This window comes from Leucopleurus acutus, assembly GCF_964270905.1.
Source record: "Leucopleurus acutus genome assembly, chromosome: 1".
In the NCBI taxonomy this organism is placed as follows: Eukaryota; Metazoa; Chordata; class Mammalia; order Artiodactyla; family Delphinidae; genus Leucopleurus; species Leucopleurus acutus.
Window position 1 is genome coordinate 186,135,841 of NC_139142.1, and position 14,421 is coordinate 186,150,261.

Below are 14,421 nucleotides of genomic sequence, written 5' to 3' on the forward strand. Positions count from 1 at the left end.
GTCCTCAGATCACTTTAACTGGAATGGAACCTAGTATAGTTTTTAAAAGCTCGGGTAGAAATGAATCATTATTGGAAGGCTTATACAAATTCTGTTGATTCATTAGAAATTTATCATTATCTTCACATTTTTTCTTGCCTCATTCTGGCTCACCGCATGTTGGTTTCAGTGACATAACCCTTTTCACTGTATTGAGCTTGTAAGGGTGCCTGTCGAGAAAGCTGCCAAAGAGCCTGGAATTGAAATTATACACTAGCACAGTCAAGTGTAAACGCCTCAGTACACTCAGTACTCAGTACTCAGTACCTTTAAACATCATATGTTGATCCTCAGACTTGGTAGCTATGAGCTCAGATGGGTAATTTGCCTTTTTTTTTTTTTTTTTTTGAGAAATATAAACGGTAGGATTTAGGTGAACTAGAAGAGAACTAGGCGAAGATAATATGGTTCATCCTGTCAGTTTGGGGAGGTTCTTTTATCTGTGTCTAGAAACATTTCTCATTTCATTGTTTCTTTTCCGTCTCCCTGGACTTGTTCTCTTCCTTGTCTTCACTGCTTACCCTTCAAATCTGGATACCGTTATTGCACAGTCGTACTTGATACTTGAGATACTATGGGTTTTAACAGGTTTTTTGCATAGAGAAATTGTTTATTTTCATAATCAAATATTTAGACAAATTTAAAAACATTCAACAGGCATATTTGTATATTATTTTCATCTGTCTGACTAGGTTCCCGTTTTTTCTTAGACTAATGAATTTTGATATATATACCATTTAAACCTTCCATAATTTAGTCTATGTTGAAAAATCTTACAACTTTTAAAGTATTAAATGGGTAGGTCAGTGTGAAAGTTACAAGATGTCAAGTTGAGGTAGAGAATAATAACAGATCCTTCATGTATGATATACTTGTGAAATTCAAGATATCTCATTTTGTTTACCTCTTTTTTTTTTCTGTTATATATTCAGGTACAGAAGGTTTGGGATTCAGCATCACTTCCCGGGATGTGACAATAGGTGGCTCAGCTCCAATTTATGTGAAAAACATCCTCCCACGAGGGGCTGCCATCCAAGATGGCCGACTGAAGGCGGGAGATAGACTCATAGAGGTGAGTGGCTTCAGATGTTCCATGATTCTTGAAAAGTTCCGTTTTCAAGGGTCAGAGTCGTTTGAACATTTTCATAAAATATGAAATTATATAATTTAGCAGAAGTATGCATCCTAAAACATTGTATTTCCGCTTCACTTTTACATTTCTCCGTGTTATTTGATGCGAAATGTCTTTTCATTTAGTTTACTCATAAATTTTTAGTTACTTGGACATTTGGTTTATGAGATAACATAACATTTGTCATTATGTAAGTACAGTGTCTGTTAGGTTATATTTCTGGATGACTTTAAATTTATGTCTGGCAGTATAGAAATGTTATCTCCTCTGGAATCAGAGCAGAGACAAATGAAGTAAATGAAAACAGTGTGTCTTGATGAGAAGAACAAGGAAGTTTGGAAATGTCAGCGTGGAGAATGAATTGAGACATAAAAATCAAATGTCAGGAAAAAAAAGAAATAGTCTTTCAAAATTTCCTTTCTGTACCTCATGGGTTTCATTTGGTTCATTGGTCTTTGAAGCTATCTTTGACATACATGAAGATACATAATTTCTTATGTATGAAGTTTGTGTGAATGTTGTGCATGTAGAAATAAAGGGGGGAAAGATGGAGAAAGAGGATACTTTGTTAGTGGTTTTTCTAGTGTTTTCTTTAGAAAACATAGTCTGTATTTTTAGCGGCAGGCACTGTGTTTCATAATTATTAACTAGCATTTAAGTACTAGTGTTAAATATATTGAATGGATAAACAACAAGGTCCTCCTGTACAGCACAGAGAACTATATTCAGTATCCCATGGTAAACCATAATGGGAAAGAATATTTAAACAAAGAATGTATGTGTATGTATGACTGAATCATTTGGCTGTACAGCAGAAGTTTACACAACATTGTAAATCAACTATACTTAAATTAAGAAAAAAAACCAAGCACTAATGTTAAAGTAAATTTTTATGACATTATCCTTTTTTCTTAACTGAAAAGTAACGGAGCAAAGGAATAGCTTCCAGATTTTTTCCTGTGTCCACATTTTGGGGCTAGATTCCTTCAGTCTTCCTCTTTCCTCTTTGTCTTGTTTGCATGACACCATGTTTTAAAGGGAGAGCGATAGAGGCCCAGTAAAAGGGAAGGTTTAAGTACAAATTGTGTTTAGGGTATTGTTTCCAGAAAGGGCCTCTTGTCCTCGGGCTGTAAGTGGGGTACTGTTAGTCCCCGTTTGTAACTGTAGCTTGTTTCATTTAGGAAGTGTATCAGCTTATTTTGGCCTCTAAATCATAAAAAAGCCTGTCCCCTCCCTAGCCCTCTCTCCCTGCAGGGCCCCGCCCTTCTTCCTTGCTAAAGGTAATCCGCTTTATTTTTGTGTCTCCCTTTCATCATGTAATTACTTTACTTGTGACACATCACAGAGGCTTTTGCTTTTCTTTTTGAGGAATGGAAGGGTCTGCGATCTGTATCTCTTCAGGATTAGGCTTTATCTTCTGTAGCTCTCAGGCGTATTTTAAACCTACCTCTCTAGTATCCTTGGTTGTATTTCTACAATATCAGCAGTTCTGTGGGCAAAAAGGTTTTCTGAGTATCTGGATATTTGCAAGCCTATATTTAAATCAAGTATCAAGTGACTAATTTTTAAAAATTATCTGGAAAAGTTCTGCTTTCTTTGAACCTATTATTACTGACCTATTTCCTACAATCCCTTGATAGTAATGCATTGAGCTATATAAGAAGGTTTTCAGTGGGGGAAAGGTTCCAGAACATTAAAACTACAGGAATTTTGATATTACAATTTAAATGATATATTTAATTGCCTTAGACAAATGCTATTTCTGTCTAAAGAGAGTAATATAGAATACTTCGAAAAAGAAATTTCCACTCTCATTCCTGTTAAATATGTAGTGCTTGCTGGTCATATTCTACTTTCTACAAAAAATGATGAGATTCCCCAGGAAGTGGTATTTTCAAATCTCTCTCTCTCTCTCTTTTTTTTTCCCCCCTGGTAAATTTTTTTTTCTTAAAACATTGAAAAATCTTGAAGTGAAATACTGCAAGCCCTCCAAAAATATTATTTAGTAGAGATTCTTCTTCAGTGTTTGCTTTTTAGGGATTGAAAAGTTATCATCCTAATTTTCTGTAAAATTTCAGTGAAAGCTAAAATGTTTTTACCAAAATATTTTTAGTGTGTTTTTACAATCTTCTGCAAGGGTGGCATCTTTTTATTTTGGTGTAAGGAAATCTGTGATGCACAAGGGCATCAAGATATCCCAGTTCAAAGCCAGGACGTTTTGTGTTAACTTGGCGTTGTAGATATATTTGTATCTCTGGTTACTTGTTAATGCACTAGTGGCTGTGCTTTTGGTTTATTGGTAAGACCTGAAGGGTTGACTGCTTCCTGCCTCACCTCTAGGTAACTGGTCTGCATTTCTTTATTAGCCCCAGCAGCCTGCTGGTTATCAGATCAGGGCAGAATGTACCACGCAGTGAACCATGTTCCACGGCAGACATGATCAGTTCTAGAATGTGTGTCTCGTCTCTTGTTATCTGTTTGCCCAGTATCGCAGCTGAAAACTTTTTGTCTGTTTTAGGTAAATGGAGTTGATCTAGCAGGCAAATCCCAGGAGGAAGTTGTTTCGCTGTTGAGAAGCACCAAGATGGAAGGGACCGTGAGCCTTCTGGTCTTTCGCCAAGAAGATGCCTTCCACCCAAGGGAACTGGTGTGTAAATTCAGAGCAGATGAAAGGTTTCTGATGCACATGAGGCAGGGATCCGGGCTGGCGACCTGCTGGCCAGTGTTTATTAAGAGATTTTCCAAGCAGTGTCTATATTTTATATATCTTTCAGCCTTAGCATAATACAAGCATTCCTTCCTCATATTTCTTCTGTTTTGGAAACAGATATCCACAATGTTGAGTGCAAGAGTATTTGAAAATCAGATTGCAGGGATATTTTCTAGGACAGCAAATGTTTATTACTGAACGCTTTTAGAGGGACTGATTGAATACAGAGATGTCGATTATTCCATAACTGTCACTTCAGAGGCTGTTGTTGAAAGCTTGCCATCTTCTCCACTACATATGACAAATTTTCATATTTCAAGTTTTCATGGTACGTGTAGCTAAGCCAAATAAAGATGCTTGCTTACTGTTGTATGAAAAAGAGGACCTTAGTTAAATACTCTTATTGAAAGTAAAAAGACCTGAGTTGCAATAAGCCCCAGGGCCATTAATTCCCAACATAGACATTATTTAGAATGACATAAATGAAATGAAAAGGCATTTGTTTGCAAACTATTTATTTCACTTTTTATACATATGTCAGTGCATCTAAATATTAGATAGGAGTATTTACATAGTATTTGTGTGAACGAAATCTGTATATTAAATCGACACAGTTCTTAATGTTTTTCTGCAAAAAGTGGTAGGTTTCATTTATGTGTAGAAATAATATAATTGGAGGAATCACCTTTATCTTTTGTTTTGGTGTGGTAGGAAACTTGTTTTACTTCAAGTACAAGTGGTATTTTAAATATTTCAAAACAGATTCTAGTTGGGTCATTTTAGGACATTTGACCTGTCTTTCAGATAGCTTTTAGCTTTATCTAAACAATAATGAATCCGTATATACTAGAGTGGTTTTAGGGACGCAGTTCCCAAATTTGTCCGATTGCCCTAATTCTCTTAGGCTAATCCTTCAAGTATGGATGTGTCATGGTTAATAAAAATTTCCTTTTATTATAAAACAGATTTTAGTCTTGGGAATATCCCATCTCTTGGTTACACACACACTGACAATTTACTATGATTTCATGGAAATTTCAGATTGTGATAGGGCTGAAAACTGAACACTTGTGTTTTAAGTAGATTTTGAGAAATGATGAAAACTTCTTTATTTCTATTTAGAAATGTTTAATGCATTATTTCTCAATTTAAATTTGGTTTTCCATTTTCCCCCCACTGTTATCCAATTCTGTGCTTTAAATGCCACCTGATCCTAAATCTGGAGTTGTCTCTATTAAATTGTAAATGAGCAGTTAAAAAAAAATTTAAAAAAAACACGAAGCTTTTAGATGCGATAAAGCTTTAGTCCTTCCTCAGTGTATCTGAGCCTGGGTGATAGTTGGCATTATTAGGTTGCCAAAGCTTAAACACTGCTCTTACAGCCGTTCCCGAGTTAGTGCCAGCACAGACCAGCTTAAGGTTATTCAAGTTCTTCTGGTCCAATTTTGATCTTCCAGGCTTCTGTTTTCCCCTTCTGCTGCCTCCTTTTTTTTTTTTTCTCTTGGTTATTTAATTTATTGCTTGTGAGCTTTTCATTAAGGAGTGAGCCAGTAGGCCGTCAGTTTATTCACGTTGCAGCTGCTATTCAAGGTTTAAAAGAAAGAAAATTCTGAAAACTTAAAGGAGTGCATTGAAAATGATCTTTCAATCCAATTAACAGAGCTCTTTTCCTCTGTTTGGGGTGTCTGTGCTTAAATTCTGTGTCTAAAACAAAATACTTTTATCAATAGGTGCCCTTTTTTTTTTTTATAAGTCAACCTTGTATCTGTTAATTAAAACAACTCTATAATACATGAAAAAAAAAATCACATTTATAACCTGTGTAATATTGTAAAGTATGATGCTCGTGGTTCAGACTGTTATTCTCTGGTCTAGCTATCAAATTACAATATACCTTATAATTTAGACTTAGTTGGGAAAATTAGAAAACAAAATTAGAAACAGTGCCAGGAATAGAAAAGCAGTTTCGTGAGATTTGTTTGCCTCCAAATAATAAATTCATGATATACCGTGAATGAGCAAGTAAAAATTTACATCTAGAACAATTTTTAATTTTAAACAACCCCGCCCACACACATAAGATAATATAACCACATCAGTGAAAGTTTGCAAGACAGAGTAATATATCAGCCATTACTATAATCACCCTCTATATATTTTGTAGATTTTAAGAACAAACAATTTTTCCTTGAGAGTAAAGCTTTGTGTCCCTGTGTGTTGAAGATGGCTTTGGTCAGTCTGTATTTATGTTTTTCTTCAATTCTTCTAGAATGCAGAGCCAAGCCAGATGCAGATTCCAAAAGAAACGGTAAGAGCTTTGTCTTTTGCAGGATGCAGAGATGTTGGAAAGATAAATTGAACTAACTTCTTACTAATTAATTATGAAGTTATGTGTCCTCTCTTTTCTTGGCTCATAATAGATCCTAATATGCAAAGATTTATTAAATCCCAAAGTGGTCTTACCTTAAGTGACTTATCGCTACTACCCCAAATGGAGAATATTTTGTGATTATTTTTGATCAGACAGGGATAAAAAAGAGACATTAAAGACTTTCCTATTCACCTGCATATTAAGAGGGAGCAAAATTCGTGAGTGACTTATTGCTACTACCCCAAATGAAGAATATTTTGTGATTATTTTTAATCAGACAGGGATAAAAAGGAGACATTAAAGACCTGTATATTAAGAGGGAGTAAAATTGGTGAACTTAGTAGAACTATCTATCTATCTATCTATCTATCTATCTATATATATATATAGACTTCATGAGTTGTGAAGTGCTATAAGAGGCTACAAAAATGAAAAATGAAAAAAGAGAACAATTCAGGCATAGAAAAAATAGGGAGGGCTAAAAGTACAATAAAAATGTATCATAAACACGAAAAATAAAATATCAGCAATTAGACTAAATATATTGTCATAATAACTTATATTTAATAAGTTATTTATTATCAGTTATTATAGTGTATTTTAAGGGGCTAATTCTCCCAACCGAAGTAAGCTTTCACAGCTTAGATTAAAAAGCAAAAAATAGGTGTTTAAAAGATAAATCCTAATACAGGCTGAAAATAAAGGAACAAGTTGAGTACTAACAGGTGGTACTAACATAATGAAAGGAAGGATTGCCATATCAGTCTCTGAACTTATCTTCTTTTTTGTGTGGGTGCATTGCATGGGGAAAAAAGAGAGGGTGTTTTATATTGACACCTGATATCATCCAGTAGAAATTCCAACAGTCAGGATCTTTTATAGATTAAACAGCACAGCACAAACACATGTCATTCCCAAACCTTTGTGAGTAAAATGAAAATTTAGCAAAACCATACCCATGGTGGGTGATGCTAATACATATTTTTCCAGAATTTGGCATGTTAGATAGACAGATACAGTAAGAATATGAAGAAATTGAGTAAAATAATTAACACTAATAATAGCATTACATAATTTAATTTTTCTTGACACATTCATAACCAGACAACTCTGAACCTAATAAACAAACAAAATGTTATTTTCAAATATTCCGTCATTACAAAAATGGATGAATAATCAGACCTCAGAGGAAAATCAGTAAACAACCTTGAGAACATTACACACTCGTAAGTACAGGTTGTAGGAAATTCACAGCCTTCATTTTTTACCCATTAAATCAATAGGTCTGTGATAGTTAATCAGAATCACAATAGTATTTATTTGTGTGTGTGTGTGTGTGTGTGTGGTGTGATGGCGGGTATGTTGAGAGGTGAGGAGAAATTGGACAAGTTGATTCTGAAGAGTCAAGTGGGGCACAAGAATGATTTATTTTAAAAGACAATAATGATAGCAAAAGGTACTTTAAAGCTAGAACACTTAAATAGCATGATATTGTTATAGGAACAGACAAGTAGATCATTGAAACACATTGATGATGTAAGCAGTCCCAGTGTTTACGTGTGTGTGCGTGTTTGTTAGAGGAGACATTTCAAAATAGCGGTAAAGAGTGGTTTGTTTAGTGTTTAGAACAATTGGCCATTCACTTTAAAAAGTTAGATTCCTTTTTCTCACCATACACCAAAATAAATCCCAGTTAATTATGAAATTAAACCTAAAAACATAGCAAAAAATATTGAGAAAATATGTGAAAAGTTTCTCTATTAACTTTGGAAAGTAAATGCCCGTCCCAGCATGACAAAGCCAAATGTCCTAAGAGAGTAGATTGATAGATTTGTTTATATATATTAAAAACCTTTCAGAGCAATAACCACACCATGAAAGAGTTGCAACGTGATCCTTGGGTGAAGAACCACTCTTTGGTGTTTGGAATCTTAATATCATAGAACTTTTTGGAAAAGCCAATGACTTCACACATAAACTACATCTGTTTATGCCTAAGATGATCTGAGATGGAAAATGATGATATAAGCAGTAAAGATAGGTGTGTTCTTTCAAAACATTTAGTCAGTCCTTGTGAGGAGATTGAGGATTAGCTCTGAAGTTTGCAGTCGCTAACGGGAAGAAGCAGCTTTGGCTTTAAATGTGGTATTCCGTTGAGAAGGTCTAGGTTTGTTCTGCTTCACTCCTCACCCACAAGCTTTCTGTGTTCTTGATAGCATGCCAGAGCAAATGACAATTCAGTCACCTTAACAAAAGAGATGATATATGTGTATGTGTGTCTGACTTGGAATTACAAACGGGAATTTTTTTCTGATAAGAGTTTTCCAAGCTAAGTTAAAGAAAGTACAGTTTTTTTGTTTGTTTTTGTCTAAATGTTTTCTTTTTGGTTTCTTGTTCTTTCTTTTCTCTCTCACATCTGGGCCTCTCTTTCTGCTCCTGCTAGGTGATACCATTTTGGGCTGTTAGAGGCTTCATGTTAAAATTATAATTAAAAACTTGAATTCCAGGATCTCTGCTTCTCTCTGTCTTTTGATGGCAAATCATTAAATTTATTCAAGTCACAAAATTCTCTGATACTACTTAAACTTTCTGTGATTGTAAGCACTTTGAGAATGGAATGTCCTCAAGCTCAATTAGTTTGTTTGTTAGTTGATTATCACAATGACTCCCAGAACTGATTAAGTCCGAGAAATTTTTAAAAAGGTCATTTAGGTAGATGAGTAGGGCTGTACCAATGGTTGGTAGACCTTTTAAATATCTGAGAAGCAGGTTTCTTGTACATCTTCTAAATATTGTATTAATTAGTGAGAGTGGGCAACTAGAAACCCTACTGAGTTTTAGGTTATCTGTCCATTCAGAATTGGACAGAAAGCTGAATTATTTAGCAGAGGCTCAAGCTCACTTATTCCATGTCCTGAACAAACTCCTTTGCCTTTGAAAAGTTCATTCACTTGATAGTTTATTCCTGTGGATGTCCAGGTTGGACAAGACAATACATGGGTGTATTAGTCAGGGTTCTCCAGAGAAACAGGACCAATGGGATGTGTAGATATAGAGACAGAGATTTATTTTAAGGAATTGGTTTGTGTGATTATAAAGGCTGGAAAGTCCAAATCTGCAGTGTGGGCTAGCAGGCAAAGACCTAGCAGAGTCCATGGTGCCAATGAAGTCCAGACGCAGTCTGCCGGAGGATTCCTCCTTGCTCAGGAAGTCCTGTCTTTCTGTTCTGTTTTCTGATTGGATGAGACCCAGTCACATTGTGGAGGGCAATCTGTTTTATTCAGAGTTCGCAAATGTAAATGGTAATCTCATCCAAAAACACTTTCCAAGTGGACACAAAAGTAACCATCACAACGAAGTAGTGAATTTACCTACAGGCTATCAGGCCTGGACTTACCAAAGTGCCAGTTTCTTCTTTGGGCTTCAAAGAGCTATGCAGACCTGCTTAGGAAGGCCCCCAAGAACTCTTTGGTAAGATCCATGTAAGAATATAATTGTACATAAAAGATATTCAGAGCTACTGGATAGAAGTAGGGCTTTAGAAAATAATAGTGTTCAGAGATGATACTAGACCATACGGATAAGACATAAAACATGCTTAAATGTCAAGAATTCAGCATTCATTCTAAGAGTTAGTAAGATCTCCCTGTGGAAACTGCAAGGATACATTGAGGAGATTTGGGGACCCTCCCTGAAGATCAGGAAGCATCTTGATAAGCTAACTTCAGACAGGTTATAATCTTGATTTGGAAATTTAATGAGCTAGTCAATAAGCATGGTCATAGACTTATTAAACTAATGGTTGTGGTATATCAAGTAAAGCCTACCATGTTGGCCCCACTGTAAATTAAGAAAACAGTTGAAGGAATTAAGAAAACAGTCCCATTTACGGTAGGACCAAGAAGAATAAAATACTTAGGAATAAATTTAACCAAGGAGATAAAAGACCTGCACACTGAATGTTGTAAGACACTGATGAAAGAAATTGAAAAAGACAAAAATAAATGGAAATATATTCCATACTCACAGATTGGAAGAATTAATATTGTTAAAATGTCCATATTACCCAAAGCCATCTACAGATTCAGTGCAGTCCCTGTCAAAATGCTAATGGCATTTTTCACAGAAATAGGAAAAAAAATCCCTAAAATTCACTGAAACCATATTGAATATATTGGATCTCTAATAGCCAAAACAATCTTAAGAAAGAACAAAACTTGGAGGCATCACAATTCCTGATTTGTCTATGTTACAAAGCTATAGTAATCAAAACAGTTTGATACTGGCATAAAAACAGACATACAGAACAGAATAGAGAGCCCAGAAATAAACCCACACATATATGGTTAATTGATTTATGACAGAGAAGCCAAGAATATGCAATAGGGAAAGGGTAGTCTCTTCAATAAATGGTGATGGGAACACTGGACTGTCACATGAAAAAGAATGAAGCTGGTCTTCTATTGTACACCGTGTACAAAAACCAACTCAAAATGGATTAAAGATTTGAATGTAAGACCCCAAACCATAAAACTCCTGGAAGAAAACATATGGGGTAAGCACATTGACATTGGTCTTGGTGATGAATTTTTGGACTTGACACCAAAAGTAAAAATAAACAAATTAGACTACATCAAATATAAAGACTTCTGCACAGCAAAGGAAACCAATGAAATGAAAAGACAACCTCTGGAATAGTAGAACATATTTACAAATCATATATCTGATAATGGATTAATATCCAAAACATATAAAGAACTCACAACTCAATAGCAAAAAGATAATCTGATTAGAAAATGGGCAGAAGAACTGAACAGACATTTTTCCAAAGAGGACATACTGATGGACAACAGGTGCATTAAAAGGTGCTCAACATCACTAATCCACAGGGGAATGTAAATCAAAACCACCATGAGATATCACCTCACATCTATTAGAATGGTCATCAGAAGGACAGGAGATAACAAGTTGTGAGGATGTGGAGAAAAGTGAACCCTTGTGCGCTATTCGTGGGAATGTAAGTTGGTGCAGCCACTGTGGAAAACAGTGTGGAGTTATCTCAAAAAAGTAAAGATAAAACTACCATGTGATCTAGCAATGCCACTTCTGGGTATTCATTCAGAGGAAAAGAAATCTGGATCTTGAAGAGATATCTGCACTCCTGTGTTCATTGCAGCAGCACTTTTTACAATAGCCAAGATGTGGAAACAACCTAAATGTCCACCAGTGGATGAATGGATAACGATGTGTGTGTGTGTGTGTGTGTGTGTGTGTGTGTGTGTGTGTGTGTGTGTATATACATATATATGTGTGTGTGTGTGTGTGTGTACACACACACATACATGTTATATATATACATATATATATTGTATATCACTTATATGTGGAATCTAAAAAAGCCAAACTCATAGAGACAAGAATGGTGGTAGCGAGGACCAGGAGAGTGAGGGAAAAAAGGAGATGTTGAGATTTCCCTGGTGGTGCAGTGGTTAAGAATCCGCCTGCCAATGCAGGGGACATGGGTTCGAGCCCTGGTCCGGGAAGATCCCACATGCCGCAGAGCAGCTAAGCCTGTGCGCCACAACTACTGAGCCTGTGCTCTGGAGCCCACGAGCCGCAACTATTGAGCCCACGCACCTAGAGCCTGTGCTCCGCAACAAGAGAAGCCACTGCAATGAGAAGCCTGTGCACCACAACGAAGGGTAGCCCCTGCTCACCACAACTAGAGAAAGCCTGCGTGCAGCAATGAAGACCCAACGCAGCCAAAAATAAAATAAATAAATGTATTAGATGTTGGTCAAAGAGTATAAACTTCTAGTTATAAGATGAGTAAGTTCTGGGGAATCTAATGTAGAGCATGGTGATTATAGTTAATAATAGTGTGTCATATACTCAAAAGTTGTTAGGAGAGTAGATCTTAAATGTTCTTGCCACAGAAAAGAAATGGTACTTTGGTGGTGTGATGGAGGTGTATTAGGTAAGCTGTGATGGTAATCATTTTGCAATATATAACCAAATCAACACTCTGTGCACCCTAAATTTACAGTGTTATATGTCAAATATACCTCAACAAAGCTGGGAAAAATAGTCAAATCAGACAAAGCAAATAGGGAGCCCCAAGTGGGGGACTGAATTACGGGTTGTTACATCTTCATCCATAACTTTGTATAAGTTATTTGGGATAAACTGATCATCAGACATTTTTTAGGCCTATAATGTAAATTAATTTCAATATCCTAGGTAACACAGATGAAAGAGTACAAAATTCTCTAATTTGAGTTTTTGTTGAAGATTTATACTATCACACACTAATCATATGCTGACCTTAATAGTTTGGTTTTGAGCATCTAATGTTGCTATTATCACAAAGAATTTTATAAAATGTGTTCTGTTTCTAGTGCTTTCAATATTCAAACCTATTTTAAAGTCATGATTCAATGAAATACTTTTCAATCCAAATGACTCAAACTTAGTTTAAAACAATCTTATTCCAAGATTGGGATAGAATAATATTTTCATGATCTTACAAGAATAGTAATGATTTTGTATAGTGAATCTCTTATCAGTTTTTAGGGGATTCATTTGAAATTCCCTACTTCTATAATGAGTTAAGGATTTCCTAATGTTTGGTGTATTTTCCTTTGGGGAACATATCTTAGTTATTTTTTATTGTCCTCCTTTTGTTGTATAGTGGTAAAAATTAATATCTTTAAAATTTACTCTATGATTTTTTTTTGTTATTGAACTCAAGTTATTTTAAAGATTATGTTGGTAGTAATGTCTGTTTTTAAAATAAGAACTGTTTTAGATATAGCAAAACTATTCTGGGTTAATTACTACATGCAATTTTTATTCTAAAGCATCATGCTGTCAGAAAAGTTTTAAGAATAGCCTAAGGAACTCCAGTATACCCTTCTCCCACATTCCCCAATTGTTAATATTTTGCCACATTTGATATGTAATTTTCTTCCATTCCCCCCTTTCCCCTCCCTGTAATTTTTCCTCCTTTCATTCCTACTATATAAGTTTTTTTCAGAATTGAGATAAATTGTAGATGTAACTCCCCTTTGTCTGTAAATCTTTAGTGTGTGTACTAGATCATATGGTAGTTTTATCTTTAATAAGAGCAAGGACATTTTCTTATGTAATCATGTTTAGTTACCAAAGCCATGAAATTAACATTGACTTAACAGTGTTGTATTACCCGTTGTCTCAGTTAGTGTCCTTCATGGTGTGCAGATGTGAACGAATGAACGAATACATAAGAAACAAATCCTTTGGATCACACCTGGCATCTAGTTGTCATGCCTCTTTAGTCGTTTTTAATCTGGAACATTTCTTCAGTTTACCTTTGCTTTTCATTTTTTTTTTTTTTTTTTTTTTTGCGGTACGCAGGCCCCTCACTGTTGTTGCCTCTCCCATTACGGAGCACAGGCTCCGGACGCGCAGGCTCAGCGGCCATGGCTCACGGGCCCAGCCGCTCCGCGGCATGTGGGATCTTCCCGGACCGGGGCACAAACCCGTGTCCCCTGCATCGGCAGGCGGACTCTCAACCACTGTGCCACCAGGGAAGCCCTTCTTTTCATTTTTGAAGAGCAAATTACTTTGAGAATGTCCCTCAATTTGGGTTTGTGTGACATTTCTTTGATTAAGGATTTTTCTGGCTTCACATTACAGATTAACAACTGTACAAAACCTGTTTTTTTTTTCCCTCAAAATTTGTAGCATCAAGCGAAACATTTTAAAATTCTTGTTATTTATTTTACGTCTATTGTTTAAATCAGAAAAGAGCACAATAAAGCCAGATGTGACATTTTAACTTTGCTAATAAGAATAATTAAAATATCAACACAAATATCATGCATAAACATTCATCTCACATATGGGATAAATGAAAATATATAGCTTAAAGAAACTGGAGGGTTAGTCCTTTATGCAAAAAAATAAACACGATAACTTCTCTATTTAAAAAAATCCTCCTCTTGATTAAAACCGTAAATGGTTGTTATCAATTGTCTGCTCTACCTGCATATTATTTAATCTCTAGTTATAGAATAAGTGTATTTTCTCTTTAACTTTTATGAAAACAGGTGTTAAGTGTGAGAATATGATGGCATAATTGCTTTTTATGATCCATCATAAGGTTTTCCTTCCTAGCCCGTCATCCCC

General features: G+C 35.5%; 1 protein-coding gene across 15 annotated transcripts in view; it reads left to right on the top strand.

The window, feature by feature from the left end:
- The window catches only part of PARD3 (par-3 family cell polarity regulator), a 634,176-nt gene that overhangs the window by 359,785 nt on the left and 259,970 nt on the right, over positions 1-14,421 (top strand). For 10 of the 15 annotated variants that reach the window (XM_082847455.1, XM_082847464.1, XM_082847462.1 and 7 more), the window contains 3 exons: positions 972-1,111; positions 3,690-3,818; positions 6,151-6,189. In XM_082847455.1, the coding sequence (XP_082703581.1) occupies positions 972-1,111; positions 3,690-3,818; positions 6,151-6,189 (308 nt within the window). The remainder of the gene's footprint in view (positions 1-971; positions 1,112-3,689; positions 3,819-6,150; positions 6,190-14,421) is intronic. The other 5 variants (XM_082847463.1, XM_082847467.1, XM_082847469.1 and 2 more) reach the window with 1 other exon arrangement.